This window comes from Sorghum bicolor, chromosome 1 (genome assembly GCF_000003195.3).
Source record: "Sorghum bicolor cultivar BTx623 chromosome 1, Sorghum_bicolor_NCBIv3, whole genome shotgun sequence".
Classification (NCBI taxonomy): Eukaryota; Viridiplantae; Streptophyta; class Magnoliopsida; order Poales; family Poaceae; genus Sorghum; species Sorghum bicolor.
In genome coordinates this window covers 71,460,016-71,485,254 of record NC_012870.2, presented here as the reverse complement: position 1 = coordinate 71,485,254, position 25,239 = coordinate 71,460,016, and the positions used below count along the sequence as shown (strand labels likewise).

The 25,239-nt window shown below is 44.3% G+C and overlaps 3 protein-coding genes across 10 annotated transcripts; all 3 read left to right on the top strand.

Annotated features, from left to right (window-relative positions):
* On the top strand, nucleotides 1,917-5,867 carry LOC8078849 (pentatricopeptide repeat-containing protein At4g21065). 2 transcript variants are annotated; one of them, XM_021458723.1, is made up of 3 exons: nucleotides 1,917-4,008; nucleotides 4,620-4,748; nucleotides 4,846-5,867. In XM_021458723.1, exon 1 carries the CDS (start codon nucleotides 1,951-1,953, stop codon nucleotides 3,871-3,873), a length of 1,923 nt encoding a protein of 640 aa, XP_021314398.1. In that variant the 5' UTR covers nucleotides 1,917-1,950; the 3' UTR covers nucleotides 3,874-4,008; nucleotides 4,620-4,748; nucleotides 4,846-5,867. The 2 variants fall into 2 exon arrangements, with proteins under 2 accessions (XP_021314398.1, XP_002468177.1); XM_002468132.2 differs by having other exon boundaries at nucleotides 4,613-4,748.
* Nucleotides 14,246-16,594, top strand: LOC8155605 (IRK-interacting protein). Its single transcript, XM_002489015.2, has 2 exons — nucleotides 14,246-15,049; nucleotides 15,139-16,594. Exons 1-2 carry the CDS (start codon nucleotides 15,014-15,016, stop codon nucleotides 16,420-16,422), a joined length of 1,320 nt encoding a protein of 439 aa, XP_002489060.1. The 5' UTR covers nucleotides 14,246-15,013; the 3' UTR covers nucleotides 16,423-16,594.
* On the top strand, nucleotides 17,970-25,191 carry LOC8155417 (peptidyl-tRNA hydrolase ICT1, mitochondrial). Of its 7 annotated transcripts, none has more exons than XM_021452038.1 (8): nucleotides 17,970-18,351; nucleotides 19,844-19,903; nucleotides 23,543-23,625; nucleotides 23,773-23,837; nucleotides 23,929-23,937; nucleotides 24,011-24,081; nucleotides 24,600-24,696; nucleotides 24,801-25,191. In XM_021452038.1, exons 1-8 carry the CDS (start codon nucleotides 18,072-18,074, stop codon nucleotides 24,802-24,804), a joined length of 669 nt encoding a protein of 222 aa, XP_021307713.1. In that variant the 5' UTR covers nucleotides 17,970-18,071; the 3' UTR covers nucleotides 24,805-25,191. The 7 variants fall into 7 exon arrangements, with proteins under 7 accessions (XP_021307713.1, XP_021307708.1, XP_021307709.1 ...); XM_021452034.1 differs by having other exon boundaries at nucleotides 17,971-18,351; nucleotides 24,909-25,191; XM_021452037.1 differs by having other exon boundaries at nucleotides 17,972-18,351; nucleotides 24,863-25,191.

Sequence of the window (25,239 nt, the reverse complement as noted above, 5' to 3'; positions counted from 1 at the left end):
TACAGTACCCATTTTGCAAAATTTTTTGCAACTAAACAAGGCCTGATATCGCTAAATCCATCAGGGTCTCTGGCCCGTCAAAGAGGCCCCGCCCCAGCTGCGCCCTGTATGGAGTACTGCATGCGTCGTCCGTCAGGCTCAGGCAAGCAGAGAGGAGAGCTTTGAATCGCGATGATCCATCTGGGTCCTCGATCGGGCTGGTGTTGCCCGCGAAACAAGTCGCTAGTATCAATGCGGTCGATGCAGCAACGTACAGTTGCAGGCAATGCAAGTCCTTCAGTACATGTACTACTACAGATGTACTCATACCTCTACCTAGCTGTATCGTACCGGCCTGTACATACAACTGTTTCTCTCATTACTCTGCCTGCCTGCTTATCCGAAGTATGGGTCGTGAGTCGTGACATGGAACCGAACGAACGAGAGAGAATTTTTTTTTTATCAGGTAACATATCCTCAATTAGACTTTAGTCTTTGGCAAATCGCCAGATACAAGGTTCATTATATACAAAGGCACTTGCCTCATTAACACATCTGAGCCAGAATCCAACACATAAGTTCCATGGACAGCTAAAGCATCTGCCACCTTATTACATGATGTATTACAGAAAGAGACATCACAAAAAGAAAACTCTGTTTGCATAATGTCTCGTATCTGAATTACCAGAGCACCAATAATGCTACGATCTAAATTTGTCGATTTGAGAGCATTAGCAAGCACTATGCAATCCGTCTCTAAGATAATTCTTGACATTCCTAATCGAACTGCATGGAGGATACTTTTGTAGGCTACAATTGCTTCAGTATGCAAAGCTGAAGAAGCATAAGAAATATTCCCAGGAACGAGAGAGAATTGACCAGGCAGCTAGAGATTCATGCCACTTCTTCGTAGATACTAAACAGTAACTCTGTTTGAAATTATAAGACGTTTGATTTTTTTTTTATCTCAAGTTTGAACATTTGTTTTATTCAATTTTTTTGTGATGATGTTTTGTATAAATTTTTATATAAGACGAATGTTCAAATTTGATGTCAAAAAAGTTCAAACATCTTATATATAATCTGAGACGGATTTAGTGCTCAGCTGAGTAGCTCACGACGACCTTTGATTTTCCTACAAATGTACTCCGTTCATCAATTGTGCAGATCAGCAGTTGCATGCACGCGGTTCTCGGCACATCAGCATGTTACCCGTCCGCATCAACGAGACTGCGAGGGTGGTCCGTGCATGATGAGAAGCCGGTGAGAGCCTTCAATATAATAGATTGACATATGCTTCCCGGCCGGGCCACCGGTAGCTGATCAACGTGTACCGGTGTAGCGCCTATTATTCCCTATGTCGCTTAAGCGTAGCTATGGTATCTATACACATGTATGATCTGATGTTCTAAATGATAAATGAATGGTGCACGATCACTTCGGAGTTAAGGACTTTGGACATTTGTAGTACGGTAGCAAAACCCTACACACAAGAGATACCTCTATATGTGTATACATGTATACGTGGGCACTCACAAGAGATACTCATAGCTCATACATTAAGCAACACATCCATCTATATACACAGTTATATTACATACACACGGTTGACACTCAAGAGTCAATAACTCAACCATGTGATACTCTAAAAATCTAGATATAATGCTCATTCATCGTGTACGTGTTCTCTTAGCGTATTTAGCTCAACTAAATCATTTTGTCAGTGGTTATCTCATATTAGTGAGATCATAAAAATCATGCATAGGCTCAGTATTGAATTGTGCTTATTTTAATTCAATTCCTCGCGCGTTTTCTCTTTCATTCAGTTATTTCCCCCCCCCCAATTTTTCCTGGGCCGTTAGATTTTCTATCCAACGACTAGGGCAATTCTAGGCCAATGACCATCCTGAGGCTGCTGGTCGCCCGCCCGCGCGCAAGGCACAACACGGGCGCTGTCCGCGCGGCCGGAAGATGCTGCCATCCATGCTCTCAAAATCAACAGCCTCGCCGTCTCCGGCACGCCTCTACCGCCTCCTCCCCGTCTCGTCCCTCCAAACGAACAGCCATCTCCGGCCTGCACCCAATGCCGCATCTCCTCCACCTTCACCTCCTGTCCAAAACCCCGCCTTCCTCTCTCCTTGCCCATATCCGTACAACCACAACAACTACGCCACCATCCTCCGATCCTGCGTCCTCTCCAGAGCCGTCCGGCCCGGTCGGCAGCTCCACGCGAGGCTCCTCGTGTCGGGACTTGGCCTCGACGCGGTCCTCGCCACCAGGCTTGTCGATCTCTACGCGTCCTGCGGCCTTGTGTCTGTCGCCCGTCGCTTGTTCGACGAAATGCCCAACCAGGGGAACGTCTTCCTGTGGAACGTGCTCATCCGTGCCTATGCGCGCGACGGGCCACGCGAGGCGGCAATAGAGCTGTACCGCGAGATGCTGGCCTGTGGCAGCATGGAACCAGACAACTTCACGTATCCGCCGGTTCTCAAGGCGTGTGCTGCACTCCTGGACCTGGGCGCTGGCCGGGAGGTGCACGATCGTGTCATGCGCACGAGTTGGGCCGCAGATGTGTTTGTGTGTGCAGGCCTCATCGACATGTATGCCAAGTGTGGTTGCGTGGACGAGGCTTGGGCGGTGTTTGATAGCACCACAGTTAGAGACGCTGTGGTGTGGAATTCAATGATTGCAGCATGTGGGCAAAATGGGCGACCAGCAGAGGCGCTCGCTCTGTGCCGTAACATGGCGGCTGAAGGCATTGCGCCAACAATCGTCACTCTGGTGAGTGCGATATCAGCTGCGGCTGATGCAGGTGCGCTGCCTAGAGGGAGGGAGCTGCATGGGTACGGTTGGAGGAGAGGGTTTGGATCACAGGACAAGCTGAAGACTTCCCTTCTGGACATGTATGCCAAGAGTGGTTGGGTTACAGTGGCGCGTGTTCTCTTTGATCAACTCTTCCACAGGGAGCTTATTTCTTGGAATGCCATGATCTGCGGATTTGGGATGCATGGCCATGCTGATCATGCATGTGAGCTGTTTCGAAGAATGCGGAATGAGGCTCAAGTGATGCCTGACCATATTACTTTTGTTGGGGTCCTATCTGCTTGTAACCATGGAGGAATGGTACAAGAAGCAAAAGAAGTATTTGATCTGATGGTGACTGTATATTCCATCAAGCCGATGGTGCAACATTACACCTGCCTTGTAGATGTTCTTGGTCACTCTGGTAGGTTCAAGGAAGCTTCTGATGTTATTAAAGGAATGTTGGTGAAGCCAGATTCAGGGATATGGGGTGCACTGCTAAATGGTTGTAAGATTCACAAAAATGTTGAACTAGCTGAACTAGCCCTGCATAAGTTGATTGAATTGGAGCCTGAAGATGCTGGTAATTATGTGCTTCTATCAAATATATATGCTCAGTCTGGGAAATGGGAAGAAGCTGCAAGGGTGAGGAAGCTGATGACCAATAGAGGCTTGAAAAAGATAATTGCTTGCAGCTGGATCGAATTGAAAGGGAAGTCCCATGGGTTTCTTGTGGGTGATGCTTCTCATCCTAGATCAGATGAAATATATGAAGAGTTGGAGCGATTGGAAGGTCTCATCAGTCAAACTGGCTATGTGCCTGACACCACGTCAGTTTTCCATAATGTGGAAGATGATGAAAAGAGGAACATGGTACGGGGCCACAGCGAGAGGCTGGCCATTGCATTTGGACTCATTAGTACACCCCCTGGGACAAAGCTGCTTGTGACAAAGAATCTTCGAGTATGTGAGGACTGCCATGTTGTCATCAAGCTGATTTCGCAGATTGAGCAGCGTGAAATTATCATAAGAGATGTTAACCGCTACCATCACTTTGTAAATGGTGAATGCTCATGCAAAGACCATTGGTAACTTACACTAGCAAGAGGCTTGTTGAACACTATCTATTCCATGGAAGTTAAAATGTCACAATGGTAATCTTATGTGAAACACAGACTGTTGAGCCTTGGGAACGCGAACTTCAGTTTTTCTCTAAGGAACAATAAGGTATATTTATCATCCTACATGAAAGCAAGCTTTTGTGTTGAATTCATGGCAAGTTTGCAAGCATCCTTCTGGAGTGCTACTTATTAGATGGCTTAGAGAAAGCTTTGGGCAATGTACAATTGTACATTACTTTCCATGTGGAATTTTAGTCTCATCTTACATACATATAAGAAGGGCTCATGATCGCAGACAATTGAGCTTTTCATGAATGCACCACATGATATTAAAGGTTGAGTAACCCATTTTGTTAGTGTTTTTGTATTTCTTTTTCTAGTATAGGCATATATTAAACACAATATCATTAAAGGACACTAAAAAGGGGGCAGTTGAGAGAGATGCATTTACCGGGAACACTGGATAATGCACTGTGAACTAAACTTTTTCTCTGTTTTGTCTGAAAGCACCTTTAACTCTTTCAGTTCAATTACTGGCTGGATCATTATAAGGGATCACAAAAATGATATATCTTGACACCTTCTCTTTTTACCACCTTGCCTTCATTTGTTTGTTATATCATGATATTGTTCTTAATGATGCTGTGAACACTTTCGGCTACCAATTTATCATGTTGATGTGTTGATGTTGACATACTTGCAACTCTAAGTGTCCAGAGATCACAGAGGCAATTCGATTTGAAGAAGGCCAAATTTCTACTGATAGGTCAATTGTTTTCCATATGAAACTTGAAGAATACCTTGCTGATATAAAGGAAGGCCACGTTTTTGGTCCTGTTCGTGCAGGTACATAATGTCTCATTACTCTGCTATGTTATTTCATTCAGCATTTTTTAGACTATTTATTGCGTAGTACCTGACATTTACATGTTCACATATGCAGTGGCCTATACAAATTAGTTCCAGACACGTGGGCTACCTCATTCATTCACACATTCTAGTTTGTCAGTGTGCTATGGATCGTGAGCCTTCCATTGCTGACGTTCATAGATATATCTTTGCCGAATTACCTGATCCTAGTGCTGATCCATTAGGATTCTCCCTGGTTCAAGAGTTTATGAATACTCCATATGGTCCATGTGGTTCAGCTAATCTAAATAGTCCTTGCATGAGAGATGGCAAGTGTTCGAAAAGGTATCCTAAGTCATTTATATCTGAAACAGCTTTTGATGAAGCTGGCTACCCACTATACAGCACAGAAAAAATGGTATTCTTGCATAGAAAGGGAATGTACAGGTAGACAATCAATGGGTTGTGCCAAATAATCTATCAATACTCAAGAAATACCAGGCACATATTAATGTTGAGGCCTGTAACCAAACCTATCTGATCAAGTATCTATTCAAATATGTTAACAAAGGATTTGACTGTGCATAGAATGAGGTTGAAGAATCGTCAGTCATCTGCTTCAGAATCTACAAAGGGTGACAGTACAGTAGATCAAGAAAAGACTAGCTCTGATGGTATGGATGAAATTGCTAAATATATCAAATCTAGATATGTTCTTTTTTTTTTCTTTTCGCGACCGGGTGTGTGCCCGTATTTCATTAAGAGGGAAGCAAGTACACAAATGAGCGCAAAAACTGTTCCGAGGCGAGAGGCCTCACAACAAGACAGAGGAGAGACCTAACCACTACTGAAAGGAGACAAGAATCTAGATGTATGTTTCTTGCTGTGACGCCACCTGGAGGCAGGTTTGAAATTCATGGTAAATTTCCTCCTGTTATAGTGTAAGAGTAAACTGATCTGCAGAGTGTTGTCGATGATCCAGAGGCAATTGTATTGGAGAAAACAAGAATCTCATGAATTTTAAGCATTTGAAGAATATTTTGTAAAAGACATTAATGGTCAGACATATGCACTGAACACCTGAAGAGTCAAATATGACAATTATTTTTTACCAGAGAATGTTTAATCATTTGAGTGTGTGCTTTGAGAATTGTTCTGATTTAATAAAAGGGTTACCCATGCAATTCTCATATTATTTTCTTCATTTTTCCTTGACAAGATCGTACGGTTGATATTCAAGCACCGACTGTCCGACTACCTACTTGCATAGTCGATGTCACAGGATTTCTGTGGACGTGCTACGGCACCTCTATACATCAGGTCCGTTGTCCTAGCTTCCTTGGTACAAATGTACTGCATGGAACTCTCTAACACAAGCTTTTGCATCCATTTCCATTTCCACATGCTTTTCTCTTCGATGACTGTGGCAGAACCTCCTGAGTTAAGTGGCCCACATGCACACATCATTGTCCCAAAGACTTCTGATCGACGTGCACGAGTTCCAAATGACTCAAGAAGTCTGTCGGGTGTCCTCGGGAAACCCGAATCATCCACGTAACATTCTTTTCAGGAATTCCCTCATCAAGCATCACAGTATTACAACATTTCATAGATAAGAGAAATCAGAGTAAAAGCGGAAAGGTTACATAACGTAGATTGAAACTTAAGTTCATAGTTTACAAACCATAAGTATTTGATACATAAAAGCTTCGGAACTTTATATTACATAAACCATAGATCACACAACAAATTTTACTTGCCCAAAGTCACTCATCAGATTCATCATCATCATAACTCTCCTCCATAAGAGTAAAGTAACCATGACCATCAAAAGGGTTATCAAAGGGTTCACCTGCATCAGGGGTTAATAAACCCTGAGTACAAAAGTACTCAACAAGACTTAACCGACTATAAAAGAGGTGAAGACTCAGGTATGCAGGCTATGGGGATTCAAGGTAAAGCTTTAACAAGATCAAAGCATTTCTTTTTGCATAAAAGCTTACTAAGAGTAAAGCCTACTTTCAAGTTTTAACTCAAAATTATCACTTATAACTAGCCACTATCATTGTCAAACTTTCATAAGCAAATCATCTCTTTCTTATACCAAAGATTCACTTATTACTACGATGATGGGGTGAGGATTGAGGCTCCATAACCGAGGAAACACGGCGATTCGAATCGATTAAACCCAGCTTGGGATTCAGTACCACACGACATATGTAGAACTTAATCTTGCATATGTCAACCTTTTCTATAGATCCTCCCATACAAGAACGGGTCCAGCGTCACCCGAGAGTACAGTACACCACCATCCTACAGCCAATCTAGATGTTTCCCGGTCATCTCAGATCCGTAAGGTGGGTACACGCTACTCTCGCCATCTTTCCACTCCCAGTACGCGGTTAGCCGTTCTCAAGTATCGGAATAGCTATAGGTAAGGCTTACCGCCGCATGTGGGCTGTACTCAAAGTTCTCAATCACAACAGGCCAACAACAGTACGGTCCTTAATCAACACAGTTGGAGACACTACTTTAAGACTCCATTCTTAAAGCAAGTCCACCGACCGGTCTCAAGTTGAAACATTATTGACCATAAAAGTATTCCACAACAACCCTTCAAACTTTCTCATTTGAAAACTTATCTAATAAGCAGGACTAAGCATACTAAGCATTTTCATAAAGCAAGTATCAAGGTTAATATTGAAATCGTCAAGGTAGATAATGCAGCAAATAGGATTCACTCAACTCCTATTCACCTAATGCATCATATTAACTCAAGTGATATAAATAACTTTATGAAAAATACAAGGATAGGGTTTAATGTCCGGGGCTTGCCTTGACCAGAAGGGACGTTCGACAACTCAGCAAAACCCGAAGGATCCACAAACTCGGAAGCAATCCACTGAGGATCAGATTTTTCCGGAGCGTATTCTATACGTAAAAGTGCATATGCATGATTATGATATACTCATGGCATGATAAAGTCAGGTTACATGTTCTTGGATGACAACCATAAGCATGACTATCTCGAGTACAATTTACCTTCATGGTAAAGAAACAAACAAAACTAGCTATCAAAGCATAAATCACTACTAAACAAACTTTATTATTTTTATTAAGCAATATTGTGAATCTATCATACCATAAAGATATGAAAATAAACCATAACCAGGGAGCATATCATGCTAAGTAACCATGGTTGTCAAACAATCCAAAATATCACCCAAATCCTAAAGGGATTATTATTTCTATTTCTTTTATAATTATTTTAAATAGCTTTATTAAGAGACAGAGCATACTTTATCAAACAGAGCTGAAATTATTCTTGAAGCTAGATAACAGTAACATAAGATCACATATTAAATTTCATGATTTTTGGATATAACTATAAATTATTAAAAATCATGGAAGATTTATTTATTATTAAATAGAGGCAATTTTTACATACATGCAAACTACCAGAAAATAAAGTCTAACATTTTTCCTGTGTTCTAACATATTTATGTAACTTACACAAAAATTTTCATCATTTTTGGACCAGCAAAAGATTTATTATACAAAATCAAACATAACTCAAAAACTGCAGAAAAAGAAAAAGAAAAAGCTATTGTGCCACTGCGGCCCAGAAGCTCGGCCCGAGCTCGCGCGAAGACTTGGCCCAGCCGGCCTCCCCCCGCGCGCGCTGACTGTTTTGCAGAAAAGCCCTCGGCTTTCTTTGAAACCAACCCGCAGACCAGCCAACTATTCACATGAGTCTACGGCTTCGCAAACAAACCCCTCCCCTTTCTCATCTTTACAACTGCGAGGTCCCCGACGCCCCGGCCGTCCAGAGCGCGACACCACGCGGCGACGCGGCTTACGCCGGCCAACTCCGGCCACCCCGAACCAAACGGAGGCGAGCACAAGCACCAACAAGCAAACCGCAACCGAAAGAGCTAGAAAACCCTAACTCTACTGTTCTAGCGAACTCTGGTCACGAGCGGCGGCGGACATGGCCGCGGCGGTGCTTACGCCGGTGGCTCTAGACCGGTAGAGATAGGAATAAGAGGTCAGGAAGCATCGGCGTCTCACCCTGGGTGTGCTGACGTAAAGAGAAGGAGCGGAGAACAGCCGGGTGTTGCTCGTCCACGCGACCAGTGACTCCGGCGGCGAGCTCCGACGAAGAAGCCGACGTTCCGGTGACAGCTGTGAAGCAACGGAGAAAAGAACGAGCCGATGAGCATCACAAGGTCATGACGAAGCAAAGACGAGAGAAAGAGAGAGCAGAGAGTTGCCCAGACGGGCTGACCACGACGAGCTTGACCACGGTGGCGCTCTGTCGCCGGCGGAAAGGAGAATGGTGAATTCCGGTGCTCTGGTGCGAATGAGGAAAGAAGGGTGGGTTCTGGAGATGCGCAAGGAAGTAACGAAGATATGCCCACGGTGAATTTGGATATGGATCAACCGTGGCGGTGAATTTTGGATTGGAGTGACATGCTGCCCGTCGGTGCTCCGTGGCAAAACGACGTCGGTGAGCGCAAGAGAGAAAGGCACGTCGCGCTCCACTTCACCAGCAGGTGCTTCACCTTGCCACGGACGCGGACACGCGCTAGGACGGGGTGAAACGGCGGTTCACGCGTTGGCAAACGCCGATCGACGCTCGGCGGTACACCGCCATGAACAGGGGCTGGAACTTATCCCCCTCCTTCCCCAAAAGCTCTTTCTGTCCTTTAGCGAAAAACAACCAAAATTTGAACAGAAGTCAAATTTTCACCAAAAAGAAACTTGTGTAAAATTTTGTGAGCTACAAAACATCTTTTGGTGGCCAGAGCTAATTCTGAGTGGAAGCTAGCTAATTTGGCCAAACAGTTTTGAAATTCAAACTCAAATCAAAGAAACCCAAATTTTTGAATTCGGGCAAAATAGAATTTCCAAAATTACTTTTGATTTTGCATAACAACTTGAAAAACTCCCAACATGAAAGTTGTTCAACTTTTCAAGCCCTACAACTCTCATGTTGACCATTTTCAAAATTCCAAACAGATTTTGAATTGGGGATTTAAGTTTGAAAAGGGGACACTTTCTGGAAATCTGTATTTTTAAAATTACTTTGGATTTGTACTGAATCTTCAAAAACTCAAAACACCAAAGTTGTACATCTTGACAAGATCTACAATTTTGCTTTTAAACTCAACTTCAAATTTTGCTTGGTTTTTGAATTGCACAAAAGGGGGCAAATCTAGGGTTTTGAAAACTAGGGTTCCCCCTTAAGCCTTTCGGAAAAACTTTCACCCATGGTTTTTAAACTCCAAAACAAGCATCCATACATAAATTAAACACACTTTAAATTCCTAAACACATTCATCCAAAATAAACTTATTTTAAGTTAATGCATCAGGGTTTACTTAACAAATAAACTATGCAATGCTCATGATGACATGTCATGTTTTAATTCGCTTAACACCAGAGTGTTACAATGACCCTATTCCGCTGCTCTATTCATGTGCCGCAAGATTCGATGTGACGGGAAATCTTGAAAAGATTTTGGTTTTTAGAGCGAACTAAACAAGACCTAGGCCTCGTTCGGTGATTCATTCCCAGCCGAATGTTTTGCTCTGCAAATTTGTACTACGCAGGAAAACTTCCAGTGCTGAAATAGGCCGTTCCGGAACAATATTATAAAGCATTTATTTTTAGGAACATGACTGCTCCTAAATACAGCACAAGAATTCTCCATTGCATTCATCAGTAGGGAGTGGGGAGGACCGGAGGAGCTCAGGATCAAGACACAAGGCATTGCCATATGTTATGACTGGTGTGAGTTATTCACACCGCAGGCCCACAAGTGGCTAGGAGTCGTAGGGGACTAGAGGTCCATATTTATTATATTAATTAGCTATTTATTAGAATAATTCTTATTTTTCTAGTTGAGAGGGTTATAAATACTTGTAAATATTATTAGGATTAATCAAGCAGAAACATATTATTGTTTCCGGCTTCCTCAAGGAGTCGGGAGAAACTCTAGCCGCCGCCGCAACATCTACGTGAACAGTACCCACAGGTACTGTAGCTCCACGGGTAGACCCTAACCGCTCACCTCTCCAGCGCCAGCTCCTTCCCTCTCGCAGCGACGGCGCCGCCGCGTCGTCTCCCTCGTTCGCTCAAACCTAGACAGCCTCCCTCGCACTCATACAACCTCCGTTCATCTTTCGGTAGGGCTAGGATTCCTAACACCATCTTTCTTCAACATTACGAAACTTTCTGTTATGTTCTTCGGTGCGACTTCAACAATCTTTTTCAGTAAAGAAAAAATATTTTTCTTTCATAATAAATTAGTACAACATAAGCCAAAACCAGCAAAGTGTCAAGTGCTTGCAATAATTGCAAGTATGGCCTTGTTTAGTTCCCACAAAAAAACAAAAACTTTTTAAGATTTTCTGTCATATTGAATCTTACGACACATGTTTAGAGCATTAAATATAGATGAAACAAAAACTAATTACACAGTTTACCTATAAATCGCGAGACAAATCTTTTAAGCCTAGGTAATTCATGATTGGATAATGTTTATCAAATAAAAATAAAATTACTACAGTAGCGAAAACCAAAAAATTTTCGCAACAAAACAAGGCCTATATCAGATCCAGCAGTTCGGGACTCGCAAATGTCGTGCAGAGTTTTTGAAAAATTAGAACCTTTCAGTGTCACAGTTCTAGTAGCAGCTACTGGGGCCTTGTTTAGTTCCAAAATATTTTGCAAAATCGACGCTGTAGCTTTTTCGTTTGTATTTGATAAATATTGTCCAATTATGGACTAACTAGGCTCAAAAGATTCGTCTCGTCAATTTCGACCAAACTGTGTAATTAGTTTTTATTTTTATCTATATTTAATACTTCATGTATGTGTCTAAAGATTCGATATGACGGGAAATCTGAAAAATTTTGCAAAATTTTTTGGGAAGTAAACAAGGCCTGGGAGTGACAGCGCTGGCCGCTGGTTCATAACTTCACTCACTGTCACAGGTACAGAACTCGCAAAAGTCGTCAGGTCTTGTTTAGGCTTGTTTAGTTCGCAAAATTTTTTATGATTTCCCGTTACATCGAATCTTTAGTCGTATATATGAAGCATTAAATATAGACGAAAATAAAAACTAACTGCACAATTTACCTGTAATTTGTGAGATGAATCTTTTGAGCCTAGTTACTCCGTGATTGGACAATGTTTGTCAAATAAAAACGAAATGTTACAGTAGCCAAAAACAAAAAATTTTGCGAACTAAACAAGGCCTTAGTTTCAAAAAAAATTGTAAACCTTTTCAGATTTCCTGTCACATCAAATTTTACGGCACATGTATAAAGTATTAAATATAAATAAAAAATAATTAATTACATAATTTGTCTATATACGAGACGAGCTAGTTAGTCCATTATTAGATAATATTTATCAAATACAAACGAAAATGCTACAATATCCATTTTGTCAAAAATTTTGGAATTAAACAAGGCCTAAGGTTAAACATCACTGCAATAGATTTTTATAATATAACGAAAAATCAATTTCATCTGCTACGTCATCAGAATGTACTATGCGTCTTTTGATTCTGATATGATACATCAATATTGCCTACTCAGCGCTCAGCATCGTATATGCATGTCTAGGCATTGTTTAGTTCCCTAAAAATTTTGCAAAATTTTTCAGATTCCCCGTCATATCGAATCTTTAGACGTATGCATAGAGTATTAAATATAGATAAAAATAAAAACTAATTGCACAGTTTAGTCGGAATTGACGAGACGAATCTTTTGAGCCTAGTTAGTCTATGATTGAACAATATTTGTCAAATACAAACGAAATTGCTACAGTGCTCATTTTGTCAAAAATTTTGGAACTAAACAAGGCCCTAATCCATGGCGACCGACATTTCGCTTCCGCTGTGGCCTGTGGGCTGTGGAGTGTCATTGTGAGTGTGGACCTCTGGCCTCTGCCCTGAAGTGTGAACTGTGCGCTTTGACTTGGGGCCTGTTTAGATTGGGTATAAAAATTTTTTGGGTGTTACATCGGATGTGTCGGAAGGATGTCGAGAGGGATTTTTAGAAACTAATAAAAAAACAAATTACATAGCTCGTCAGGAAACTGCAAGACAAATTTATTAAGCATAATTAATCTATCATTAGCATATGTGAGTTACTGTAGCACTTAAGGCTAATCATGGAGTAACTAGGCTTAAAAGATTCGTCTCGCGATTCTCAACTAAACTGTGTAATTAGTTTATTTTTTTATCTACATTTAATGTTCCATGCATGTGTCCAAAGATTCGATGGGATGGATGAAAAATTTTTAGGTGGGGAACTAAACAGGGCCTTGGGTGGAATCTCATTGTCGTCAGAGGTGCAATCAGCCTGCGGGAACCATTCGCAGACATGATCGTCGCCCGCGCGCTGCAAGTCTGCCGCGAGCGACAAGGGAGAGCCGGGGCGGTCGGCGCCGTGCGAGTGCGACTGTGGCCTTGTTTAGTTCACCCGAAAACTAAAAAGTTTTCAAGATTCCCGTCACATCGAATCTTGTGGCACATGCATGAAATATTAAATATAAACAAAAACAAAAACTAATTACACAGTTTAGCTGTAAATCACAAGACGAATCTTTTGATCCTAATTAGTCCATAATTAGATAATATTTATCACAAACAAACGAAAGTGCTACAGTACCGAAAACTTTTTTTTACTTTTCGGAACTAAACAAGGCCTGTGATTGGCATCGCCGTGACGCCGTCGCGAGCACGGGTGGGTGGGGTGGCATTCACTTCGCCGCTCGGACTACGGATCGTGTCTCCACCTCACCACCCCCACCACACTCCGCTCCGATTTCATTCGAGCAGGCGGGCGATGCCGGTCCAGATCGACCTTAAAATTTTAATCGAGCTCCGGACCCGGACCCCTCTTGCCAAGTGTTGGCTCTTGCCTCTTTGTCTTTTCTTGTCTTGTGCTTCGTTTCGTTTATTCACGGAGCCACATATATGGCCTTGTTTAGTTTAAAAAATTTTACAAAACAGGTACTGTAGCATTTTCGTTTGTTTGTGACAAATATTGTCTAATCATGGACTAACTAGGCTCAAAAGATTCATCTCATCAATTCCGACCAAACTATGCAATTAGTTTTTATTTTCGTCTATATTTAATACTTCATGCATGCGTCTAAAAATTCGATGTGACGGGGAATCTGGAAAATTTTGCAAAATTTTTTGGAAACTAAGGCCTTGTTTAGTTCACCCCAAAAAGCAAAAACTTTTCAAGATTCTCCGTCACATCGAATCTTGCGGCACATGCATGAAGCATTAAATATAGACAAAAGCAAAAACTAATTACACAGTTTAACTGGAAATCGCGAGACGAATCTTTTGATCCTAGTTAGTCCATAATTAGATAATATTTGTCACAAACAAACGAAAGTGCTGCAGTACCGAAATCCGAAATCTTTTCGGAACTAAACAAGGCCTAAACAAGGCCGCGCATGATAGACGTGAACATGATCTGTAAAATGGTGTAGCGGCCCGTAGCACGTACTATGTGCTTCGAGTACTCGTGTCCCGACAGACGCTTTCGTGTGACACGCTGCGACGGACGGTACGAGGGAGCACCGGAACAGGAAGCGTACCTACGTACTAGCAACAGTTTCCTATAGTTTCGTTTGCCCCTGCCTAATGGCTATTGCCCTCCAAGAATTCAGGAGCTACGGAGATCTCTGATTAAAGGGCAAGAGGATACTCCTAAACAACATATTACTGCGGCTCTACTTGGAGACAATACTTTGAGGTGCTAATCAAGGTTCAGGGAGGACGAGAAGAGAGGAAGACGGGAGCAGGGCATTAACCACGCACCAACGACCCGACCTGACCGGCATTCAAGTCCCGGCGTCCCGCGCCGCGGCCCATCCCCCTCATCCCGACCCCGTGAACGAGAAGCCAACCCCCCAAAAACGACTTGCCCCACGCGGACGCGGGAGCACACCACCACCAGCACCAGACCACCACAGCAAGAGCAAGCGCCCCCACAGGCCGTAGCGGTAGCGCTATCGCGACGTCGCCACCGGCCACCACCACAAGGCACACGGGGACGACGGGACGGGCGCCCCCGCTCCACTACCGCCCGCCGGCCTCACACAGCACAGCAGGCTACAAGTCAGAACCCAAGAAAACCCCTAAAGTCAGTCAGATCCCAATCAAAAGAGGAGCATCGCAGAGCTGTACGTATCACGCAGGAGGTAGCGCTCCATCCGCGGTGGCCATGGTCTCGTCGCCTTCCCCACCCTTGCCCACCGCTGTAAGTGTGCCACCCTCCTCTCCTCTGTTACGACGCTTCTGCCGTGCTTGAGTAGCTGAGTCGTTCGCTGCACAATGGTGCGCCGTCAGGCCTCCGAGCCGAAGCAACAGCAGCGAGGCGGCACCAAGGCGGCGCCGGAGAAGGCCGACAAGAAGTACGCGCACGTCCCGACGCCGCTCCACCACGGTCATGGCGGTGCCAGCAAGAAGACACCCCGCGGGGGCAAAGGCGGCGGCGGCGGCGACGCGGCCACCGACCCGGCGGCGTACGTCGCGGCGGTTTCCTGCTCCGACTGCCGCTTCAAGCAGCGCGCCCTGGCGCCGGCGTCGCCCGGCGCCGTCATCCGCTCGCTGTTCGTCTCCCTCACCCGCCGCTCCACCCCGCGCTCGTCGCCGTCGGCCTCGGGCGGCGCCGGCGGCGCGGGGGACGACGGCGAGCAGTGGCGCCTCGCCGCGGCCGACCTCTCCCGCCGGCTCGCCGCGGCCACGCGCACGCGGGACGAGGCGCTGGAGGAGACCACGCGCCTGAAGCACTCCCTCGCCGAGCTGGAGCACAAGCTCGCGCGCCTCGAGTCGCGCGTGCTCCCGACCCCCGCGGCCGCCGCCGCCTTCCCTGTCGACTCTTTCCTCCGCGCCGTCTCGACCGCGCGCGCCGCCGTGCGGAACCTCGCGCGCGCGCTGTCCGCGCACCTCCGCAGCCCCTCCAGCCCCGGCCCGAGCCTCGAGAGCTTCCTCAACCGCGCTTTCCACGCCGACTTCGAGCTGGACACCGACGCCGACGTCCACACCCCGGACCCGGCGGGCCGGTGCCAGGCCAACCTCGCGGCGTACCACGCCATCGCGGTGCTCACGTGGGAGGAGGTCCTGCTCCACGGCACCAAGCACTACAGCGACGGGCTCAGCCGCTTCTGCGACGCCAAGATGAGCGAGGTGGTGTCCTCGCTCGGGTGGGCGCGCGCGCGGGCGTGGCCCGAGCCGCTGCTGCAGGCCTTCTTCCTTGCCGCCAAGGGCGTGTGGGGCGTCCGCCTCCTGGCGCGCTCCGTGCACCCGCCGCTCCCCGTTGTGCGCGCGGAGCGAGGCGCGCGCTTCGACCCGCGGTTCATGGAGGACGCCGCGGCTAGCCGGGCGGGGAGGCTGGAGCCGGCCAGCGTGAAGATGATGGTGGCGCCAGGGTTCCACGTCTACCTGGCCGGCGCGGGCGTGGTGAAGTGCAGGGTCGTGTGCTTCTACAGCAGCGGTAACGGCCGCACCGGCGGCCACAGAGATGGCGGGAGCAGCGCCAATGGCAGCGTGGGGTTGGGGAGTAGCTGTAGTGACATGAATGGGAGTGCTACAGACGTGGTTGATAGCTGTAAGAGCAGTAGGGTAGGGTAGTTGCACAGGGAGAAAGAAAACGGGGATTTTACTTGTTCGTTAAAAAACATGGTGATCTGCGTTTAGCCATTTACCGCTGCTTGTGTGCATATGGGGTGAATGATTAATCACGAACAGTTTCTGTTAATGTTGATTATGCACTACTAGTAAAAAGTTTGAGTACCACAGATCAGATTCTTTGTTTGGCCGAAGCTGCATTTGCACGAGAGCGACGGTGCCGTTCCCGCGTTGCGGCATGGGATGACCAACCTTGGAAGCTTGAAACTTTCCCATCACAGATCCCAATAGAAGATTGATTGGACCCTCCAACTATCTTAACCGTCGTCAGGCACGCGTCTTTGGCCTTTTGGCTGTCACGTGTGTCTATTTATTTTTGAGCTGTTGGTTTGAGCTTTTTTTTTCTGAATTTGCTAGCTATTCCGTGATGTTTTTCTCTCTCAACAAATTAACGAACAGTACTCGGTGTTTGACACTATTCTATAAACTCTACTCCACAAACTCCACCGTAGAGCAGCTCCACAAAAAACTAGAGTTTGTGGAGTACCTCTTTAGGTGCTCTTACAACTCCACACTTTTTTATTGAACTGAGTGCGTGGAGCTAAAACCGTTTAGCTAAAAAACATAGAGCAGAACTGAAAAACATGAAGCAGCAATCCCAAACACCCTCTTAGTCAGGGTTTTTTCAGACAAGCGAACAGTCTTTTATCTTCTTAATAACCGGTTTTACCGAAGAAGGTTGACATATAAGAAATTCTTGTGTGCATAAATTATACAAAGATAGCAATAAAAGTTATTTTCTGAAAAAAATACAATAAAGCCTATGAGCTCAGCTGCTGATTTAGTTCGATTTTCATGTGATGAGCCTTTTTTTTGTTGCAAATAGGGGGGATTTCATTCATTTATCAGTTAACAGGGTGGTTGCAATCTTCAGCCAACAGATACTGCTGAATGCGGGTCAGGGCATGCTGGGGGGACACTAGGGTCCGCCTGTTCGGATGGAAATAATAAACATTCACAAAACACTAAAAATATTAAATTACAAGGATTTGAACTTAAGATCTCATGGTTTTTTTCGTTTGCAAATAGGGGGATTTCATTCATTCATTCATTCATCAGTTAACAGGGTGGTTACAATCTTCAGCCAACAGATGCTGCTGAATTAAGGCATGTTTGGTTGCTCCTGTTTTTTAACACCCATCACATCGAAGACACATACATAAAATACTAAATATAGATTATTTATACAAAACTAAAAACAGAATTAGAGAGTGCAAGACGAATCTTTTAAGCCTAATTAGTAAATAATTGGTTATTAATTTCTAATAAAATGAAAGAACTGTAATATCAACTTTAACACCTTCAACCGAACGCCCCTAAATGTCATACATAAAACTCTCCATTCGGCTAATGATTTTTATAGGGAAAAATGGTCTAGAGAAGTGGTAAATTAAGTTCAGCCCAATTAGCAAAAGTCCTCCAGATGGGCTAGATCTCAAGTCAGCCCAGCCAGCAAAACAAACGAAACTACTCTACAGAAAAGCCCAAGCGATCGGTTGCTGTTGCTGCCTCCTTTCGCTTCGCCTTCACCCGTTCGCCGTGCGGCCGAGCTCTCTGGTTCCGCCGCTCCGCCTACCTCCACACGCTGACTAATGGCGACCGCCATGCGGGGCGGCAGCCTCCTGCGGTTTGGTTTCCGCCACGTTTCTTCCATCCTTTTCCAGCCCCCTCCATGCCCTGCCCCGAGCCTGGGCCTGAACCTGGCCGTTGGCCGGACCGGGCTGGTACGCCTCCAGTGCTCGGCGGCCGGGGCCGGCGACGACGGGGGCAAGAAGGTGTCGGCTAGGCTGGCTCTGACGCAGCAGGTGCTGCGGGACGCCGAGGAGCGCGCCGCGTCGGCGGGCTCCGACCCTGCCCCCAAGATCACCCTGGGTAACTGACTACAGCTGGCCTGAATCCTCATTCTGCCTTCCAGTCGGTCCCAGAGCCCTTATTGATTTCTGAACGTCAATGTCACGCACTAGCATCAAACCTGGTGTAGTCTGCAGCTTATTTATCACATTTCACAGCCGAGAATTCGGCGTTAATACTTATTATGATCACAAGGGGCACTCTATGTGCAAACTGTTAGGAGCTTTGCACTGAGTCTCCTCAAGGCTCAAGCCCGTAGAAATCCTATTTGCATAACAACTTATGGGCGTATGTGGTAAGTTCATTTGACCGAAATGGCTACCCCCAGGGAGTTGTCTGTGCGCTTTAAATGTATCTGCTACTAATTCATTAATTCTATGCTCATTTCACTTTACGAACAAACTGTGAACATGATTGGTACTCCCTCCATCCCAAATTATAAGACATTTCAAGAATCTTGGAGAGTCGAAGTATCTAAAGTTTGACCAAAATTATATAATAACATAATAATATTTATTATACCAACTAAGTATCATTAGATTCTTCATTAATTATATTTTCATAGTATATATATTTGATGTTATAAATCTTTGTAATTCTCTCTATAATTTTAATCAAACTTGAGATGCTTTGACTCTCCAAGATTCTTGGAATGTCTTATATTTTGGAATGGAGGGAGTATGATCTTTTGTCAATGTGCTGTTCTTTAATTAGAAACTGTCGGTGCTGTAGAATGCAAGTTAATGAACCTTACAAAAGCAGATAAGGGTACAAGTTACCTCATGAAACTGGCTGTTTGCCATGGTGTTTACATATTCTGTTCAATGGTGTTGAACTGTCCAGGGAGCTTGTAGCTGCTTTTGCCCTGTATATTGTGCTCTTTAAACTGTGTTTGCATGGGTTATAGTGCTAGGCTAGTTGCTTGAATCAAGTAGGTTAGTCCTAGTACATTGGCCCAGCACTGTTTTCTCCCTTCTATTTCTGGTTACCAGACTGCTTGTATTTCTGTTATTACAGTAATGGAAATGGGGTCTTCCTGATTTCCAAAAAAGGATAGAGTACAAGTGAAAACATGGAAAGTGTGGGGATGGTTGAGGTGATATGAGTTTTGGCTTGTAAATCAATGTCTCGAACTGTATTTTGTGTTCATAGGACAGTATAAACACAACATTTTGTGCGATGTTTTGGGTTAGTTACAATTGAGAATGCATTTTCCTGTCGCGTATTGTTGAACATGATGATGTTACCCGTGCAACAGAAGACGGTTGAGAGCTCTTTCTGTGAACCTGAGTGGATTTGGTATGTCATCAACTGCAATATGTGTAGAACTGTAGATGGGACTGGAAGACGATAATATCCATGTAAATAGAACTTATGGTGGTTTTTTCTCTTGATAGTTATATGGGTCCAACATGAAATATTTCAGTGTTATTAAATGATTTTGAAATTTAATGATCATGTCTAATTAGTGCTTGAATTGCCAAATTTTGTTCTAACTCCATTTTATTTGCAGATCATGTTACTGTTAATTTTGCAAGAAGTGGTGGTCCTGGTGGTCAGAATGTTAATAAAGGTTTGATGTTTTCCCCATTCTCTTTTTTTCTCATTGCATATAGACCATTGGTGCCAGTTTCTCATGTGTTTAATCATCATCTTGACATTTATTTATATTTGCATTTTCTCTTCCTCCTGTTTCTGCATTCAGAATTTAATGAGTGGCGTACTTCATTCCGATCTCAATCACTCAATAGCATGTATTTTTCTCTTTTTCTTATTTTCATTCTTATTCATTAGATGTTTTTTTAAAGAACATTCATTACATAATTGTTGTTGCCCATACTTTTGGCATGCTTAAACTCTTTTGGCTGATGAATATGACAAAATAAGGGCTGATCACCCTCTAGTCAACGCCTTCTCCTGTTGATAAGAGTCTTTTTTTCTTTATCATAACCTAATTTGGGTAGGCAAAGCTCATTGCTAATCTCTACCTACGATTCTTGCACCAAAAGCGAGCACCCGATACTGCTATGTCACCCGCTAACCCATGAGCTGTTGGATCGAGCATTCATGCGATCTGGTCCATTCGATACAGGTCGTAGCGGTCTCTCACCCGGTTAGCCATCAACCCGAATGGTCGTGAATCCTCGTGACCTGTTCGCGGGCAATTCCCGACCGAACGTCCCTCCTCCTCGCACACAGGCGGGGTGCGGGCACCGCGGCCACGATGTTCCCCGCCATCACAGCGCGGGTGGGGTCCCTAGCGGACCCGGCGACCCCAACTGCTCCAGTCCCGACCATCCCATTGTGGGGAGAAATTTGCTATTATAGGAATCCAAACGTGTGGGTTTCGCTATAATAGGATCCCAAACATCTGCTTCGCTATAACGACCATCATGGCCTTCAAATAGGCAAATTGAACTCAAATCTCTTCAAATTCAATATTTTCATTTAATCGCAGAACTGCCATTCTGCTATACCCCTTCACCACGGGACCTTTCAGTTGCTAGCCGCGACCTATTGGTTCCCCGACGCGAGAGACCGACGCCCTCCCTCCTTCGCACGCGCCGGCCGCCGCCCGGCCGTGGCCAGCCACCGGCACAATCTTGGTCTTATGAGATGATCTTGTTTGTCTTATAACTTATAATCATGGTTGAATTTATGGCTTGGATCTATATTTTTGTTTGTTATCATGGCTTGGATCATGGTTGAATCTTGCTGCAGCAAGCAGCCGGCAAGGCTGAGCCAGCCGGCCAGGTAGCAGCGCCAGCCAGCAGCCATGCAGCAGCAGCAGCCGCCCTAAGGGCAGTTCTGTGATTAAATGATAATATTTGAATTTGAAGAGATTTGAGTTCAATTTGTCTATTTGAAGGCCATGATGTTATAATAGCAAACTGTCAATGTTTCGAGAGTCGTTATAGCGAAGCAGATGTTTGGAATCCTATTATAGCGAAACCCACACGTTTGGGATCCTATAATAGCAAATTTCTCCCCCCTTGCAGCGCTGCCACCCTTTAGGCTCTGCTCGCCGCCGCATTTGCGAACCCATTGCGCCACTGCCAGAAACGCACTTTCCACGGGGCACAAGGCGGTGGACGTGCTGCAGCGCGGCGGTGTGCGGGCAGGGCGGCAAACGGGCTGTGGCACGGCTGCACGGGAGCACACGGTCCAGCAGATGGGCAGGGGCGCACAACTACTGGGAGCTGCGAGGTGAAGGCCTAGCTCCAATGCATGGATCCCGTGATGCACCGTCGACGGCACAGAATGTCAGCCTGCCGCCTCTCCACAGCCGCAGCCGCCGAGGCGAGTGCAGTCCCCGCCGTGATGTCAGATGAGCATCTGCTACACATGGCCCTGGTGATGGTACCGTGGTGGGGAGAAAGAAGCGAGAGACGAACATGATGGAGCTCTGGAGGATGGCGTGCGTGCCAAGGAGTTGTGGTGGACAGCGTGCGTGCCAACTGCCACAGAGCTGGATGCCTACCACTGCAAAATCGACGGGGAAGAAGAGGTTGGCGCAGCCCGGTATGCGCCGTTGCCGCTGGTGGTCATGGGCCAAAGTTCGTTGATGACCACGTACACTTGCATCTCCTACTGCTATTGAAGGAAAGAGTAGAAGGTAGAGAAATCAACGATGCTTCCCATGCAGGCATAAGGAGCAGGATAACCAGATAAGGTACACTGGGGAGAACAAAACTCTACTCCCTTCTCCCCTGTCGTTTGTTTGCAGTTAACTTCCTACTTGTTATGGATTGGCTAACAATAGAAATTAGCTTGCTACAACTTGTATCCTTAAGATCTGAAAACATATAAATGCTATCACATGATTACATTCTGCAAATGTTTCTGCACACTAATTGCTCGAGAAAATACCTTGATGGAATATACGAATTCGAAGCCTCAAACTCTATTTAAGAAACGAACTGAATCAATGAAGCTTGCCGCTCTATCAACAAAGCTTGACATGTTTTCAGGATGGTGAAGGTTGACATATTTATCTTTTAGTTGATCTGTTGGCGCTTCCACAATTTTGTTGCCAAACAAATACACTGATCATCACTCAACAATGGATACTCATGTTTCAACTATCACTTCTCTTTGCCTTCGCTTTTTAATATCCGGATAGTCAATTTCAAAATCTAGAGGCCGATTGTATTTGCTCATCTTAGATGGCAACCCTACACTTAATCCGGCAGAACTATATATGTATTTTCAAATTCCATTAGGCAAATCTTTAGTTTCCACAATGCCTACTTGGTTGGCTTCCAACTTCCAAGACTTGCCTTGCCAAAATGAAGGTATTATTTTGGTTGGGCATGTTTTAGAAATTAGAACCCTACAGCAGGCTCATAAAACTAACCATAGTCTTGGCAGTGCACAAACATGCCTGAGTTACTTTTTTTGTGATCCATCTTAGACAAAGTTATTGGCATCTAATCTCAACTATCTAATCGATTATGACAAGATTTGATGCTAATACAGAGCTTGGGAAAAACTTCAATATGCCGTCCACCAAAATCCTGGAGACAGGCTTGGTGGTGTTGATGGAATTCAAAAGCAAACATGTTCCCGAAGAAAACCATGAATCATTGAGTAGATCGATTGCAATATTCCTTGTTGAGGTTGCAAACTAGATTGAACGAACCGGCGAGGCACTATCTTAATTCCTGTCATAAAAAATCACGCCTGACAATTTATAGTTTCCACCTTGATACATGCTCTCCACTGGGGTACCTCAAACTAGCGCGGCGTTAACTCGAGTACAGTCGTGGCTCTCCACTGGGAAGCTCAAGGTGGCGCAGCAATGCCGCTCAAGTTTTCTAGTAGCTTCTTGATTGTTCAATCTCCCTTGCAGGCATGTCCTGCCTATATAGTCTGTTATCCTAAACGCTAAACTGTATTCAGTCAGTCACCTGCCGTTTACCAATTATCAGGCAAAACGGGTGTTAAATGGTCAAAACGTCCGTTTAAACAGTCAAAACAACTGATTAAACAGAAAATGGTGAATCACTGGCACCAGCCAGCCAACAGATCACACTCAACTTGTATTCCTAAATCCTAAGTATAAGGTTACTAATACTAGTAAGTTTCCTAATTGATGCATGGTTTCCTCTAACGAACTCAGACATCTCTGGGTAATAATCAGTTAATTACTTAAATAAGTCACAGCTTAATTTTTGCTTCTTTGTTCTAAAGTCCCGCTACCATCTTACAGTTAACACAAAGGTTGACATGCGATTCAATGTTAAGGAAGCTCACTGGCTTGGGGAGAGAATCAAGGAACGAATATTGCAAGCGGTAAAAGAAACCTCCTTATGTAACTACTGTTTCCGTACACTCTTTTGTAATCATCCTGTCTTATATGCATTTTATTAATTCCTTTCATATCTCTTTTGTAAATCCTGTGAACAGATTGTTTATATTTTGAGTTCTCTTTATGCACAGGAGAAGAATAGGATAAATAAAGATGGAGAGCTTGTTATATCTTCTACAAAAACTAGAACACAGAAGTAATTACTGTTCTATTATTCTTTTAGTCGTTTTTTTATTGCAATTGATACGATTTATCATCTTAGGGGCAACATTGAAGATGCATTGCAGAAAATACAGGTATGCTTCTTCCATTTCATTTTTTTTCTAGGGCTAGATCACTTGCCTTACTCCACAAATCTATCTTGAACAGGCAATCATTGATGCTGCATCATATGTTCCTCCACCCCCAACAGAAGACCAAAAGAAAAAGATTGAAAAAATGTAAGCTGTTTCTTTCACCAGTTGCTTCCTCCTAAGTCATGTGTCAATTGGTAGTTCTTATATGGGATAGACTGCACCAAAGTGGTCAATAATTTATCCAGAATTGAATTAAAGGAACACCGTATATGATTTTGCTTAAACTTGTCATACTCTAAAGTTCCTGATAGTTACTTTGAGATGCTTCAATATTGCACTTTGCCACTTTCCAATGACAAATGCACAAGTTGTGTAGATTAGTGCTTTTGTTTAAGTGTATCATATTACTAGCAGTTACAGTTAAGAATCGCACTGCATTTGCTTAAGAACGGCGCTGCAGTTGCTAGTAATTTATTGCTCAGAACGTTTGGGTTGTTTCTTCAGGAGATCATAGAAACTCTCTGTAGTTGTAATGGCTAAATCTTTACTATTTCACTCTTACTCAAAATTTGATATAGGATGTTTCTTGACTGCAAAGATTAAACGTTCCATTTTTGGGGCAAATCACAGTGGTAATTTTGTTGTTCCGTTGGTAATTACAGTGCTGCTGCCGCTGAAAGGAAGAGACTTCAGAATAAGAAGGTGGTTTCACAGAAGAAGGAATTTAGACGTAACAGAACTAGCTGGGATTGATGCAAGGTATCTTGCACAGACCTGTCTTTCTGTTTTGTGTCATTCCCCGCCCCCGGGGTAACTACCGTTGTTTCTTATTCTCTAATATCTCTATTTTGTTTGTTTAAAAGTTAATTTGAACGCTTTGTTGATTGAGATGCGCCTGAGTCTTTGACAAGTGCCATTTGCTCAGCTTGTTCTTGGGCTAGCAAAAGCATTCGGCTGATCCTTTACTGCAGTGGTGTACACAGACCGACGATAAACAAGGATCGGACTTGCTGAAGGCACCGTAGTTCATACGCATCCAGTTTTTGTCTCGTCCATTGGGGACCGCCCTCTGACGGGAAACACTGCTTTGGTCCTAACACACGCTATATACATCAGTTTTCTTAATGAATTTTAATTCCATGCTGCTGCTATAGTTAAGTATTCATGTGTAATGAGGGTTCATCTGTAAAACCGTAAACAAATTATTAATGTTGGGGTCAGCGACGCCCGTTGAAGAGCGTCATTGTGTGACTAGCTGAACATGTTTTTTGGCGTCCACTGGGAGCTGAGTTATGCAGTGAC

Excerpts from the sequence above, each read along its gene's own strand:
- LOC8078849 (XM_021458723.1), top strand. The coding sequence starts at position 1,951 with ATGCTGCCATCCATGCTCTCAAAATCAACAGCCTCGCCGTCTCCGGCA.
- LOC8155605 (XM_002489015.2), top strand. The coding sequence starts at position 15,014 with ATGGTCTCGTCGCCTTCCCCACCCTTGCCCACCGCT. Across the intron at positions 15,050-15,138 it reads CCCCACCCTTGCCCACCGCT|GCCTCCGAGCCGAAGCAACA; the intron begins GTAAGTGTGCCA and ends GTGCGCCGTCAG.
- LOC8155417 (XM_021452033.1), top strand. The coding sequence starts at position 18,072 with ATGGCGACCGCCATGCGGGGCGGCAGCCTCCTGCGGTTTGGTTTCCGC. Across the intron at positions 23,626-23,772 it reads AGGAACGAATATTGCAAGCG|GAGAAGAATAGGATAAATAA; the intron begins GTAAAAGAAACC and ends CTTTATGCACAG. Across the intron at positions 24,082-24,599 it reads AAGAAAAAGATTGAAAAAAT|TGCTGCTGCCGCTGAAAGGA; the intron begins GTAAGCTGTTTC and ends TGGTAATTACAG.